This window comes from Pleurodeles waltl, chromosome 8 (assembly GCF_031143425.1).
Source record: "Pleurodeles waltl isolate 20211129_DDA chromosome 8, aPleWal1.hap1.20221129, whole genome shotgun sequence".
NCBI lineage: Eukaryota > Metazoa > Chordata > Amphibia > Caudata > Salamandridae > Pleurodeles > Pleurodeles waltl.
The window spans coordinates 1181052609-1181069313 of NC_090447.1; the positions used below are offsets into that span (position 1 = coordinate 1181052609).

A 16705-nucleotide genomic window follows, 5' to 3' on the forward strand; every position below is an offset into this window, starting at 1 on the left:
TTGGCCTGATTCACCAATCTTTTTCTATAAGTAGTAAAGTAGTTGTCTTTTTCCCGGTTCTTAGATGTAAATTATGCTTTCATATCTCGGCTTAGCTGTGAATTGCTAGTGTATTTCCAAGTTTATGGCAAGATTACTCACAAAAAAACTTAGTAGTCACAGAACATCTAACTAGGCATGTTTTATTCCTGCTAATTCATGAGTAGGACACATCTAAACCTGTAGTAAAACACAACTACTCACAGAAAATTATTTTTGAATGAGGCTTGAAAATTAGGATGTAATTTACTTCTAAGCCAGTTGAAGGAGACAACTAGTCATAGAAAAAGATTTCTGAATGAAGCTCACGGAATTTTATAACATGTGACTTTAAGGTAAGTTCTCAGAAACATATTTCTCAGGGTCTATAACCTTTCTGTTGCAAATGTAAAGCTCTCTCACTGTGCGAGGGTTGTACGCAACTATATTCAGGTAAAAATGTTGATACAAAAATATCACATCCACTATACCGTCTACCACTATACCATTAAGATAAGTCATTATTTTCAATTTTTAACTCTATATGGACTCAACAATGTAGTGAAAAGCAATATAGTGGATGCTGTATTTTTGTTAATCAATAGCTGGAGTGTGATATAGTGGTATAACATTGTCTGCGAGCTGGTTTACCTATCCTCGTTGTTCAACTAACTAATGGCTGGTGAAGACACACATAACGTCTTGCATGTAAATGACCCAATAACTTTCCTCTGCTATCTACTTCAGTAGCTCTATACCTATGCAGATGTGATCTTGTTTAATGTCATCAGGGATGTACTTCAAAATGTCATATTAATGAAGTATGGCACAGTCAGTGATGTCTTGTATGGTGTCGCCAGCGGTGCATATATTGTGATGTAGCATACATATGACAGTGACTTTGACAGACCATTGTTGTGAAGGGCATGGGTTGATATTTCGGAGTGGATTAAAGGTAAAGATCTTAGTTGAGTTTATATGTATCAATGATGCTATTGGCTGCCAGGGGCCAAAACTGTGGACGCTGGAAAGATAGCTGACGATGGTGGGACTGAAGGACATTCTGCAGATATTGATGTGCAAGCTAAAGTTCCAATTGGAATATTGTTAGGAATGACTCACCCGTTCATGCTTCCCGCTCTGATAAATTGAAATCCATGTTATTTACAGAACTACGAAATTACAAAATATGTAGTAGTAAGCAGAATACAAAGATGTAGTTAGTGTAATTACAGCCATAGTCCACAACAAGGCTCAATATTGTGTATTTCCATGTTCAGGAACATTTATAGTATTGTTAAAAGCTAAAACTAAAGTGCATTGATTTTTAAAGCGATAAAGCTCATATCCATGAAGGCTTGCTGTAGGCAAGTATTGTTTATTTTGAAGGCGCGGCAGACTGTGTATAAACCGGTGATTAGGCTGCTGTGACTGGTATATGTATACATCACAATGCTTGGGATGTATAAAACTACATGCATGTCTGTTTTCTGTGCATGCTTTAAAATATTAGTTTGCACTAAAGTTGTGGACAAGCGTTTGATGAAACCCCGCCAGTTTTAAGGCACGTAAGTACACAAGGCATGAGGGGTTGGATGCATGTTGGGGGTCTTAGTTGTGTGGTGACGTCACCCATAGTTGCCTCGTGCCTTTGATCTGTTTCTCTGTAGCCACCACAACATAAATTGCTTGTTTTGTTTGACTTCCTTGTGCCCCAAAGTTGAGCAGATTGTGGCCGTTTTCAACGCCTCCTCCAGACAAAAGGCTTGGGACCATTTCTCGAAAGCTCAGCGCAAGAACCTAGACATTTGGCGGAAGCATTGCGAGGTGGGTGATATTTTTTTTCAATTTCTCTCCAGAACTGAGTCTCAGTGTCGCACGATGTTCCCAGAGCTACAGGTTTGGAAGTCAATCAGGCAATGACACAGCGGCAATACGTTTGGAATTGTTTTTTTGAACACACTAAGCTGGATAACAATATGTTCCGCCGAGTGAGAGCCTCAGAAAGCCGAAGAGCGCAGCGCGACAGGGCTGTAATTAGACGAGGTTGCGGGCGTTACTGTCCCCCTCAGCTAGATCGCGAATACTACATTATTACAATGATGCGGGTGACTGTTTTACGGACAAGATCGAATATTGTGTTAGAAGTACCAGATCCTCACGGCGAAACAATTCCATTTATGTTATGAAACTGCATACGGGAAAGGCGCTAAACAGGCAAGGCCCGGTACATAAAGCCACTTAAGCCCATAAACGTAGGCGCGTGGCCTACAATGGCAGCATGTACTCTTCACAGCTGTTCACGAACTGGTACCTGTCAGGTGTAAATGGTTCTACTACAGCTTAAACGTGTGACTCATAACATTATGCAGTGGTAAACAGAACACAAGGGATGCAGAGTGGACTTTCAAAGTGTTGCATACCTTTGTTGGCCTTTGTAAATTACTCTCTGACCCATTCCACCCCGGGAAAAGGTCGGGCACTTAATACAGAAAAGCGTTGGAGTAACTACCTTTCTCCTCTAACTTTGAGAGGTTGTAGGAAAGGGGGGTTTCCATGGAGAAAAATGTCTTCACCTGCAGAGAAAAAATTACATTTGCACATTGTGCTGCATTACCCCATTGTGGAGTTTTACCCTGCACACAACTTGGCACTAGGCAATTAGGCAATTTCATATATGACAATGATTATAGCAGGACAACTGCAATTTATGTACTACTAACAATGGAGTGTAGGAGCACGACCACAGGTGCAAATATATACATTTTCTGTGTGAACCAGGCCCACAGTAATTGAGGTCCCGATTGAAAATACTGCCAAATTTGCTTCCATGGATTCACGTATATGTTTGAAGAAGGTATCTGTCTTTTAGAGATTCACACGGGGGGAGGGGCCAAGAGTATCGCAGTGTTGAAAAGGTTCTTACAGAATTGCCACCATATGGAAAATTGTGGATGTGGAAATAATAAACACATGAGCATTAGCCATGCAGTGCTTTCTGTTTTTTCTCCAAGGGGAAATGATTTTCCTACAACCCAATTAAAAAGGAGGTCGTTCTTCGCAATTTCGACATTGGGACGAACCGAGTTATTTGCATTATATCTGAACACCCACAGACTTACAAGGTAGTGTGTGGTTACTTACTTTTGCAGGGTGTTTGATCCAGACCTGCCCACGATTGCACCCCAACCACAACACTGCGAACACCAGCAATTGACTCACACTGGTCCAATTTACAAAAGTAGAGTTTTGGCTCACCTAAGGACAACTTAAATTCACAAAAACATTTCAAGCCTTGAGTAATGCAAGGTTAAACGTGGATCGTGAGTCCACTGTAATTAAACAATACGAAAGGCAATTCATCTTCAGTAATTGTAAGCAAGATTCAAAACAGGAACTCTGATCTCCCAATAAAACAGTACTACACAATGGCAACTTAGGCCCTCATTCTGACCTTGGCGGGCGGCGGAGGCCGACCGCCAAAGTCCCGCCGTCAGGTTACCGTTCCGCGGTCGAAAGACCGCGGCGGTAATTCTGACTTTCCCGCTGGGCTGGCGGGCGGTCGCCTTCAGACCGCCAGCCAGCCCAGCGGGAAAGAGGCTTCCACGATGAAGCCGGCTCGGAATCGAGCCGGCGGAGTGGAAGCTGTGCGACGGGTGCAGTTGCACCCGTCGCGTATTTCACTGTCTGCGCAGCAGACAGTGAAATCCATTTAGGGGCCCTCTTACGGGGGCCCCTGCAGTGCCCATGCCAGTGGCATGGGCACTGCAGGGGCCCCCAGGGGCCCCGCGACCCCCCCCTACCGCCATCCGGATCTCGGCGGTCCGACCGCCGGGATCTGGATGGCGGTAGGGGGGGGTCGGAATCCCCGCGGCGGTGCAGCAAGCTGCGCCGCCGCGGAGGATTCAATGGGGCCGCGGTACACTGGCGGGACCCCGCCAGTGGTGCCGGTCCGACCGCGGCTTTACCGCCGCGGTCGGAATCCCCATTGGAGCACCGCCGGCCTGTCGGCGGTGCTCCCGCGGTCCTCCGCCCTGGCGGTCAAAGACCGCCAGGGTCAGAATGACCACCTTAGTGTGCTTTGCATAGCGCTGTTGTTAATGCTCACAAAGCAGTGTTTTTACAACATATAATTCACAAAATTGATGCTTTAATTTGTGAATTATTTTTCCTGTGTCAGTGTAATGGTGTAAATTTAGTAAAATACGTTAGTACACATTTCAGTCAATGGACTGGGCAAAGGAATAGCCCCTCCGTCTGATGTCCTTCCCACAAGACAATTAGGGCCTGATTCTAACTTTGGAGGACGGTGTTAAACCGTCCCAAAAGTGGCGGATATACCACCTACCGTATTACGAGTTCCATAGGATATAATGGACTCGTAATACGGTAGGTGGTATATCCGCCACTTTTGGGACGGTTTAACACCGTCCTCCAAAGTTAGAATCAGGCCCTTAGTCTTAGTTTTCGAACCATCTAAACCCCTTTGAATGATCACACCTCACTGTCCAATTCCATCAGCACACTTTGCTCAATTGAGTCTTCAGCTGTGTAGGGTAAAGCAAACACACTTGTTCTGTACCATCAGAAGTCATTAATGGCCAGATGTACCAAAGGATTTACCATTCTGTGTCTATGGGAAAATGCTTTAGTACATATGGCCCTTAGTACCTGGCGATTGCACAATGCAGTGATTGCACAGAGCATGTGTGTTTTCTTTACACTAAACAGGTGGGGTCTCGAGATGGCACATACATGTGTTTGAGTGTGTGTGTGTGTGTACATATGCTCCTGTTTATGTATTCCCTATAAATGTATTTCTAGTCACTAGGCACTTCAACTGTTATAATTCTGAATATGAGCAGGTAAGTTTGCATCCTCACTTCCTGTTTTAAGGCTAACATATGTACATTCTGGCTACCTAATGCAATGTAGTATGCATAAGGTACAGTGCAGTTTATTACAGCTGTAAAAATCTAATTTAGAAGGTAAGCCATACTTCTGTTATTAATTTATGTTATATAGAGTCCACCACGTCGTTCCAGATATTCTTATCAACTGTGATATTATTCAGCTGTGTAACTATTAAGTCCATCTTAACTACTACTGAATAACACTTCAGTACCTGTGACCGTCGAGTTTACTACGTACATGCATGCGTTCTGGAGGGAAACCTTTTATCTGCACCACTGCAGCAAAGAGGAGCAACCCCATGATGTTTTGCTGGAAGTTGGTACCATTAGTGCACGCATTTGAATTTGATGAACATTTTGTTGGGTCAGAAAAGTTGTTCACTGTTACCTGCTTTGTCGATCAGGAGATCTATTTTTACTGGCACATGTTCTAATTTCACTAATTTTTTTCTTCATGGACAAGACCTGTTCTCTTATCTGTGTGCGAATCGTTGTTAATTTGTCTTCTTGTAAGAGTCTGAAAGGGTATTGTGAAGGGATCATGCTCTCTGCATCATATTCCCCAATAATGCACACCCTGTGTTATATTTCTTCAAGTGTATCTCACACAGTGGATCTTTAGCATCCACAGAAAGTGGGATACAGTGCATCACACAATGTATTTCCTAAAGTGTGAGATTTAGAGTCTATGAGAATGCTGTATTTCTATCGGGCCAAGCAATGAGTTGTTTTGAGGTATAACACCCCTCCAAAAGGGTTTATGTGAATGTCCTGTAGTTTATAAAAATAAAAAAACTGCAAAAAAAATTAATGTGTTGCATTAGTGATAGTTAGAATACATATATGCTAATGGCGAGTTCAGATCCTGCACCAAGTGAATATCCAATAGAGGGTGCAGTTTCACTATCTGGAAAATTTTCAATGAGTGACTAGCTTTCACAATGGGTAATAAAACTGAATTCCTCTTTAACTTAAAGAAACTATGGGAGGATTTAGTATGTCATGAAAAATAAAGAAGCAAGTTAGAGTCTGTTAAGAATGCAAGAATGTCCTTCCTCCTCTCCCTTGTGACAGGTATGTATCTTTCAGATGCATTGCGATCATCAAGTATTTTAGAAAGATAGAATCTATCATGAGTTATAACCATCCCACTTTGAATGTCTACAGTTCCAGTAGTTTATATCTCAAAGCTTTAGTAGAGAAACCAATTGCCTCGAACACATGGAAACCACAAGGGTCTTGAAATAGGGCAGCTGCGTGAGACTGCCACGACCTTTCCTGAAAAAGCTGAAAAGAGTTTAACAGGAGTCTTTCTTTAAAAGTGCTGAGAACTTAGAAGGCCACTGGGAACTCTTGCATCTTTTCTGAGATTCGATTTCCCAGAGTTGGACCAGTGAGCTCCCAAACTTTACCTGGGAACAGTGGAATAGTCTTGGAGTTGTGTTAGTGTGCTCGGGTGCCATTTCAGACTCAAATACCTACAAGCCATGGACAGATCCATTAGTTATGAAACCGAATATACTGTAAAAAGCATTCCTGAAGCTTTCAAGTTTGTTGGATCTTTCCTACCTGTGGCAGAACAAAAGTGCAATATTATCCCCAGAACATTCCCACCTTGACAAAAAAACATCATTTATCACCTGGTCTGAATAGGAGCTATCTCGTCTTGGAACTGTCCCAAGATGCACACTTGGGATCCTCTGACCCCAGCACATGAAATCGTTCTCTCAGGTGCCTTCCCCTGAGCAGCTCATCTTTGTCCAATTTTGTACTGGTGCTGCTGCTTGCGCCATTTGGAGAGCTAGCTGAAGGACAGTGGCTGCTTATCCCTCTCCTCGCCCTGTCTCCCCTAGAGCTTCAGACCTCAAACATCAATCTATCTAGGTCCCTGCTTTACAACTCTTCTCACCAAAATAAGTAAGTAGTGTAAATTCAGTACATAAATGTATGATTTTACAATTGTGGTTGATTCAGCTACTTTGACATAATGGACGCTTAAAACAGTTGCAATGCTATAGAAAGGTGGAACTTTCATATAAGGTGTTTGTTATTAACAAATATTTACCCCTGATTCAAAAATGTAAATGGAGCTGCGAAAATAGGGCAAATGAAGGATGAATAGTTTTCTGAATCTCCTTGAATAATATTTAACTTAGGTTGTCGGTGATCAGTGATTATCCTTACCAAATTCCAGTTTCTCTCTTTCTTCCCCGCTCTTTTCTTGCTACCCTGGTCCACGCCCTTTCTCTGTCAGTAACACTGTGTCCAGGACTCTTGGTAAAAGGGGCTTTCAGGGACTTTTTGGATGGGCTCCTGCATCATTGAAGCCCCTTTGCCACACCCGCCTGCCTGTGCCTGAGCGACATACGAGGGGTTTGCTTGATTCTCTGAGCTTTAGGGTCCTGGAAGAAGATTTGACTTGCTTGTCTCTCATCCTGACCCTACCCCACCAAGTTAATTGTGCAGCAGGCAGATGCCCCTTGTAGAAGAAGGTTATGGACAGGCTGAGGCAGTCAGAACTTTTCCACCCCCATAAAAAATGTTTTGGCCTGGTGACACCTGCCTAAAGCAACCTACCACATCACGTGTAGTCAATACCGAATGTAGGTATTTCCTCAACTTGGGTATAATGTAATTCAAATGTTTCTCCGCAGGGAGCCTGTCATATAATGTCACATCCTGTGATGTCACATGGGTCAAAGAATGCCCCCTTTCCACCGTGAGAAATTCGGAGGTTGGCACCTTTCTATCTTTCAGCCTGCTGGAGGAAAGTTTTGCGGCTGGCTGAGTCATGGTCGATGACTGGGTGGGAATAGAGCATCCGGGGCTTGTAACACATTGGCAGACACCACAAAATTCCGTGAGAGTCCCGAGACCTCTTGCACATTTACGCACTAAGAGGAAAACCCTTTAAAAACCTTGCAATGTAACATAGCCGAGCTCAGTGTACCCCAGTGCACCCTACTTAGAAACTATCATTCGCATGCGTACTTATTTCAGAGAGCCCCCGCCACTGAGTTTTGTTGAACCAAGTGTTAATGTGAATGTAAAATATCTACATTAGAACAAAACAGCGAACTGAATTAAATCTAAAAATTACAGTTAGTTGTTCTACTGTTTTTGTGCGGAACAAAATAAAACGTTTTATAAAATGGCTCTCTGAAGAGCACTGCTGCATCATGGTCGTCAGACTTACGAGCCATTAGATCAAGAGTTTTTCCACGCCTTCACAGGCTCTTGGGAAATATAATTTATTGATGTACGTGTTTTTTCTTTTCAGCCGAGTGTTTTTGTTAAGCAAGATAAACGCAGCTGCCTAGCTCATGCCGCCTAAAATTACGAAGCATTTCCTGGTAGTGAAGTTAAATTAGGGAGCACACACGCAGCATACGCACAATGTCAATCCAAAAAGCCAATTATGTTGTTTGTATTGGACGCGTGGCTGAGCAAATCTTTTTTTCCTTCAGCTCCTATATTTGTGTCATGCAAAACATGTTAAGAGCTTGTCAGATAAGCGCGCTTGTGAATGTTGGCATTGTTTATTCCAGTATTTTTTTGATTGTTAATTTCTTTGTTAGTTTGGAACGAATTTACTGCAGCCCATTTCTCATCTGCGGCGAAACGTGCTTCCACGTCGTTTGTTGTGAACAAACCTCGCTCTGTGCGTCTAGGAGTCGTATAATGTGTTCCTTTATTTGGGTACAGCGGTGTTGTCAGAGAGATTATGCATTATGTGAATGATGTGGCTATGCATGGGATTTATCATGAAAAGATGTACTGCCTCAAAGCAGAATCGAGTGCCTTTTCAGGTCTGGCATTAGGCAAGGCATTTTAAACTTTTACTAGAATTATATGTATAATATGCTTCTTGAGAGAGGCTTTCAGCCAGATCTGTTCATGTATCGATCTGTTATTGTGTCTTTGACATTTTGCTACCCTATAGCAGACAGTGAGGAGCAAGAAGTCAGCCTACTTTAGCCTCTGGCTAACTTCACTTTCAGTGACTGCGTTTTGCTCTTCACAAAGAGCACATCTGCACACAAGGTATTCTTCATCAGTGCCAGTGTTTTTTTTTTACTTCATTATTGCTTTGTTGTTTTCTTTGTGTTTTGAGTCTGGTGTGATACCAGGATGCTTTTTACTAGCTCTTCATGTTACTTTTGATGTGAGCTTAATTTAGGACTCCGTTATACTTGTAATCCAACTTTGTCTCTGTGTCTTGCTTGTGTGGCTTTCCAGATTGCCTTCAGTGTTCTTCTGTGTTATGCTTATATAGTCATTTAACTATTCAATTACTATTTGAAGATCTATCTATCTATCTATCTATCTATCTATCTATCTATCTATCTATCTATCTATCTATCTATCTATCTATCTTTGCAGCCATATTTATCTTTATAACTATGTGTCCATCTAGCTAGGCAACTATCTATGTATGCAAATCCATTTAGCTCTCTATCTATATATTTTTAATATATATATCTTTGAGACACTATCTGTCTATGCAACACTATCTATGCACCACTATTTATCTATGCAACATTATGTATCTATCTTCTGTGACGACGAATAAACCATCATCCAGATCAGATATAGGACTGATGGCAGGCTCTTGAACCTGCGGAGGTTACAGGACAAGACCAAGGTTGAAGAGGACACTGCGTATTATTTCCTGTTCACAGATGACTGCACACTCAATGCTGCCACAAAGGCCCAGATGCAGCAGAGCATGAACTGCTTTTCCACTGCCTGCAAAAACTTCGGCCTCACAATCAGTACCAAAAAGACTGAGGTCTTGCATCAGCCCACACCACACAAGACGTATGCGGAACCAACTAGCACTGCTGAAGGAGAAATCCTGAAGGCTGTTGACAAGTTTACATACTATGGCAGCACACTCTGTAGGTCTGTGAGCATTGACAATAGGTAGACACATGCATCGCCAAGGCAAATGTACATGCATCGCCAAGGCAAGTGTTATGTAGATACATGCAAAGTTTTCTTTGAATCCTTATTTATTTCAAGTTGATAACGATACAGCCCTGACATCCACGAATTCTGTCTCCACCCGCTCCTTGTCTCTCCGCGCTCCCCGCATTCCATCATCCTATTCCTTTACGTCTCAACATTCTAAATTCCCCAATACACACACATATATATAGCATATATATAACACATCCCCCTTCATAGAAACACAAATATATTTCTTATTAATGAGCATAATATTACAGTAAACATTTGCCTAGAAACATCTAATTATTAGCAAATAGCTATGTACACAAAAAATATGAAATAAGAATTACATAGAACTATAAACAGATGAAAATGTAAACATTACATTCATAATCTTTTAATCTTTTAGACTTCATTCTTTTCCAACAATGTTTACTGACATCAGCATAAGCTCCTGATTCCATCTCCACATTCCTAGATGATTGAACAGCAACACCAGTTCCCAGTCTTTGTCGTGTAGACCCCTGTGGACTCATGTTCTCCTGCAAATCTCTCTCCTTATCTATCCTTTGTGTCTCTTGTGTTTTGTCATTAATGATTTCATCCCTGAACCAAGTATTATCATGCGCACCATCAAATTTTCCAACCATACTTACATGCCATACTCTTCCATCACTAAGTAACACTATGTTACATAAAACTTTTTTTAACCATACGTGGTGGATAGAATCTTCCTGCTCCCTCACTTCTAAATCCAGGAATTGTCACTCTGACAAAATCTCCTGCACATACTTCCACTACTTTGCATTTGTGTTTTGCATCATACCTTTTCTTAGTATGCCTCTATTTGATACTTATATTCTTTTTGATCACATCTGGGGACCAATAGTTTCTTCTAGTCTTAACCATCCAACCCACACTATCCTTGTCTAACTGAATCCTACCCCTCATTATTTCAAAAGGACTGTGACCTGTGATATCACTAGGAGTAATTCTGTATGACCATACTGTCTTCCACACCTCTATTTTCCATGGTAAACTCACACTATTGGCTAACTGAATGGCATTGTTTAGAACTCTATTAAAGCGTTCTTCCATCCCATTACCTGCTGGATGATAAACCGTTGTTGTGTTGTTTATTATTCCATTCCTTCCCAAAAACATTTTGAACTCTCCAGACAAAAATTGAGGACCATTATCCGTAAGGATAGCCTTAGGCAACCCTTCTCTTACACATATTGTATACAAACATTTCACAATAGTTGAGGTATCCATTCTTGTGATGATAATCTCTGGCCATTTTGAAAAATGATCCATGAATACTAAAATATACTTAGCATCTCCACCCTCATAAATTGGTCCTGTAATATCTAATCCTACTTTGTCCCACGGCATATCAGGACAAGTTAACGGGTACAGAGGTGGTCTGAATGTTAACAAATTCTTTTCTGATTCATTCCATAAAATACAATTTCTCACTTTCCTCTCAATAGTCATATCAATTCCAGGCCACCTATATAATTCTTTTACTCTATTCTTCATTTTAGAAATCCCCAAATGCCCTTCATGCCAAATATCTAACAATTTGTCCTTAAGACTTTCTGGTGATACAAGCCTACCCCTGCATAGTACCACATTATTCTCTAAAGACAATTCTTGTTTTAACTCCCAAAATATACGTACATTTCCATCCAGATCATTCTTGTTGGGCCAACCCTCCACAATTAAAGAATGTATCTTAGATAAAATGTGATCTTCCTTTGTGGCTATAGACCATTCCTCATTTGAAATTCCTTGAACCCCTTCCATAATTTCTGCCACACACTCACCTCCCGTCTCACCCCAGGTCGTGCCTTGTGTACGTAGAGGTAACCTGCTTAAAAAATCTTCAATAATGATTTTCACTCCTGGGACATATTGTATGTCATACTTATAGTCTAAGAGATTTATAGATAACTGTGCTATGTGTGGAGAAGCATTAAACAATCCACTTGTTGTAAGAACTTTTGTGAGTGGTTTACGATCACTTCACAAAATTACTTTCACACCCCAAATGAACTGTCTGAAATGTTCCAACCCCCACACTCATGCCAAAGTTTCCCATTCAATACGGAATATCTTACCTCAGTTTCAGTTATCGAACATGAAGCAAATGCAATCACACACTCCTCTCCACAAAATCAACTTGTGTGAGTACTGCTCCTATCCCTCTATTGCTTGCATCAGAAGTTACAATGCGCTACAAATCGGGGTCAAACCGCTTAAGGGCTGGTGCACTTATAACAATTTCTTTGATATTATTGAATGCTTCCTGGCACTCTTGCGTCCATTCCAATACCATTTTGTTTTTTAACAGTACTCTCATGGGATAAGTTTTACTGGCAACATTTTTTACATACTTAGCATAAAATTCTGCCAAACCTAAAAATGCCCTTACTGGTGGGAACTGGTGCACTTCTTACAGTCTCCACCAATTCTGTTTTAGGTTCAACTCCTTTTACACTTATCTTATGGCCTAAATACGTAACCTTTTTTTTGCAATTTTGCATTTGGAATATTCAGTTGTGAGAAATTTAACATTAAGAATATCCAAAACCTCTTTCAATTTAGCATCATGTTCCATTCTTGATTTACCCATGACAAATATATCATCTTGAAAAAACATGACATTTTGTACATCTTTAAATAATTTGAACATCAATCTTTGGAACATGACCACTGCTGACGCTAAACCAAATGGTACTCTTGCAAATTGGTAGCAGCCAAACGGAGTAATAAATGCAGTAAGCCTGTGACTATCCGGATGTAGCAACACTTAATGGTAAGCTGAGGTTAGGTCGATCATGGTGAACCAATTCATGCCTTTTGTAAGCGCAACCATCTTGTTAATTTTGGTATAGGAAATTGGTCCACCAACATATTTTTATTTAAACCTCTCAGATCTAAACATAACCTCAATTTGCCATTGGCTTTCTTCACAACCACCAAAGGAGTAACCCAATCAGATAAATCAATCTGTTCAATGAAGCCTGCATGCAGTAATTTCTCCAATTCTTTGCTTACATTATCTCTAATCCCCATAAGAATATTTCTAGCTTTGTGTGTGACTGGTACAGCATTCTCTTTCAATATAATTCTGTGTTGGAAACCGGTTAACTTACACACACTTATTTAAATCATCGTTATCCGAACTTGATGACTCCAAGTCTGAGTTGTTCTCCAATAATTTCATAGATCTCTCTTTCTTCTTCCTGCATACTTTCGCGAAATGACCCACAATTCCACATTCAGAGCATTTCTGGTTACGTGCAGGGCACTTCTTGTCATTTGCATAATGACTGGAGAATCTATATCTATAGCATTTCACAGTAGATTTATATGCTTCATTTCTTTTTAATTGTACTTTACCAGGCCTGTCTAGTATTGTAGTATTGTCTTGTAAAAAACTTTTAATTCTTCATACCACCTTTAATTTTATTAATCCGTTCATTATCCTCATTCTCTTTTATGTTTTCCAGAAGCACCGCTTTTGCACATCTGCCCGTTAGTTCTGCTTTTTTTACTACTTCAACAGCTTCTGATAACAATGCCTCTCCTTTCGCCCACAGACAGTCCTGTATAGAAGGATTGGCGGCATGCATTACAAATTGATCTCTAATTAGTTCATCTTGGAGGGCTCGAAAATGACATGTCAATGCTAAATTCTTTAAGGCAGAAATGTAATCTTCAATTGATTCCTCTTTAATTTTTTCCTATGACAGAATTTATATCTATCAATACCAACACATACTGTTGGTGCATAGTATCTATCCAGATCTTCAGTTGCATTAGTAAAGCATCTCCTTGACTGTCCGCTCTTGGCTTCTTTTCCATTTTCGTTTATACATTTTTAAACCCGGGGGACCTAGAAAATGTAAACAAAATTTCTTCTTTTTTGCTGGAGTGAAATCGTCTTCTTCATCACATTATGTAATATTATTTAAAAAATATTCTTTACACTTTTGCCACTTTATAGTGTTGCCACCTGCTGAAGATTTGAACGGTTGCGGAGGTGGTAAATTCAATGAATCACTGGAAGCCATGACTGCTGTATAAATTTAATCACCACATATATTTTATTTTGCTATATAGGATGAGTGCAAGCTAAAAAAAGAGAAAAAAAAATAGGCATCTAATTTGAAAAGAATCTTTTTCTCATTAGATAAGAAAAACCAACCACAAAAAAGATGGTAACATATTTCAAATTAAGTCTTTCTCTTATAAATTAAAAAGGATATGGCATTTCATGGCTCCAAATGAGAATGGTAATACTTTGTGGATATGCGTCGCAATAATAAATACGAGTGTGCAGACTAGTTTTTTTCCCAAAATGCAGAACGTTGTGAAAACGTCATGCATCATTAACGTGCATGCAGAAGACGCAGAGACTAAGCGGCGCGAGACGACTTCAGTTGAACAGTCACTTCAACGTATTATCAACTAAAAACTACTCGGCACAGTACGAGCCACACTGTGCCAGCAAAGAAGTTAAAGCCTATTGAAATGTAGAAAACACTGAAAAGTAAAGTTCTTACGGGGTCTGAGGTAGCACAGAACTCCAAAGTACTCCCAAAGTATATAAAAGGAAAACTGCTGGGTTCCAACGTCAGGGCTGCTTTCAGACTGCTCATCACCAGGTTTGTTATGTAGATACATGCAAAGTTTTCTTTGAATCTTTTTTATTTCAAGTTGATAACGATACAGCCCGACATCAACCAAATCCATCTCCGCCCACTCCTTGTCTCTCCGCACTCCCCGCAATCCATGATCCCATTCCCTTATTTCTTAACATTCTAAGTTCCCCAGTACCCACACAGATATAGCATATATATAACAGCAAGCTCTGCATTTGGACGGCTGCATGAGAGGTGTCAAACTGTCCACCAAGCTAAAGATGTACAAGGCAGTTGTACTTCCCATACTACTGTATGCCTGTGAGACATGGACTGTGTACGAGCGCCATGCCAAAAAGCTGAATTGCTTCCACACAAACTGCTTAAGAATGCTGCTGAAAATTACCTGGCCGGACAAAGTTCCAGACACAGATGTCCTCCCTCAAGCTGGTCTGCCAAGTATCTACACCCTGCTGAGGAGAGCCCAATTCAGGTGGGCAGGCCACCTTGTACATATGCCAGACACACGCCTCCCCAAGAGACTGTTCTATGGTGAACTGGCGGAAGGCACACACACTCAAGGTGGGCAGAAAAAGTGCTTCAAGGACATGCTGAAAGTCTCTCTGAAGAGCTTTGGCATTGACTCAGGCTCCTGGGAAACCCTAACGCAAGACTGCCCTGCCTGGTGAAGCTGCATCAGCAAAAGCGCTACCTCCTACAAGCAGAGCAGGACTGCAGAGGAGCAGAAGAAGCATGAGCTGTGCAATTCCATAGCCATATCTTTGCCAACCAACCCAGCAGACCATTTGTGCCCGACGTGCAGCAGTGCATTCCAAGCCTGCATCGGACTGATCAGCCACAGCCGGACACACCGTACCCAGTCAACCTCCTCAACGTGATGTCCTTGGTCATCTTCGACAACAACGGATGAACAATAATTATGTATCTATCTGTGCAACACTCTCTTTCTGAATAACCCTGTCTATGTATACAATGTTAGCAATCATCTTTGCAAGCCTATCTATTTATCTTTTGAATCCTCTCTATCTATTTGCAATAAAGGTTTACAAAATCATTACAAAAATGTATTAACAAAGGCTAGAGTCTGCTAGCCAATGCCAGACAGATTGGCTTTTTTTTGTTCAGTGGTAGCCAAGACCTTTTGATTTTAATAAAAGTATGCATAATGTATTTATAGGGATTTTCAAATAGACTTCATCCGCCTGTTGCACTGTCATTCACATTTTTCTTCCACCCACACTAACGTGCCTCATGGAGCAATGGGTCAGCCCCCTTCAGCCATTGACTGACTTGATTATGAGTTACGGCATGCTGCCCTTTCACAAGGAGCACATCGAGACACAAAGAGTTCCCTTCAGTGGCAGGGACTAATATGGTAATGTGTGCTTTACGTGACAAAAAATATTTTTACCGTTAGCCAATGCTTTTTTGTTTAGATTTATGAGGGCACAGGATTTTCCCCAACAGTAACATTTTGCGAAAACCCTGAAAGAATAAAATGCAAACTGCCGAAGCCAAAAGGCTAGCAACCCACGCATGACATATTGGCCTTGCTAATGCTTGTTTAGGTGTGGCATTAGCCAAGACCTTTTGATTTCACTATATTTATATGTATAATACACTTACTTATATGGACTTTCAGGCAACATTCTTCATCTATTGGTCTGCTGTTGTGTCATTCATGTATTCCACCCACTGAAACTTACTGCATGGGGCAGTGGGCCAGCGCTCTCTTCAACAACTGGATAATTTCATTTTCAGTGGCTGTATTTTCCTCTTTCCCAAGGGACACATCGGTACACAATATATGGAACTGCTATGGCTATTTGTTTTTTTTTAGATCAAAAATATTTTTGTTTTTTGGGCAGTATTTTTTAAATATGGGCAAGTGGCCAGCAACTCCCCCAACAATAAAGTTTTACTAAAACCATGACAAAACAAAATGGCCGTTCCAAAGCCAAGAGGCAGACAGAAGATGCCAGATCTTTGGCTTTGCTGATGCTTGTTTATGGGTTTGCACTGGCTACATTGATAAGACTGACTGGAATATTATACTGACATGCGTTGATTTTGTGCTGTCAAAGAAACACCAATAGAGAAAAGGTGAATTTGACAGCAATACACTGTAACATTAATGCAAACATGCAT

At 40.9% G+C, this 16705-nt stretch overlaps 1 protein-coding gene across 2 annotated transcripts in view; it reads left to right on the forward strand.

Annotated features, from left to right (window-relative positions):
• The window catches only part of ENOX1 (ecto-NOX disulfide-thiol exchanger 1), a 2146160-nt gene that overhangs the window by 1807730 nt on the left and 321725 nt on the right, over positions 1-16705 (forward strand). For both annotated transcript variants that reach the window (XM_069205418.1, XM_069205419.1), the window contains one exon: positions 1739-1845. In XM_069205418.1, coding sequence (XP_069061519.1) covers positions 1739-1845 — 107 coding nt within the window. The remainder of the gene's footprint in view (positions 1-1738; positions 1846-16705) is intronic.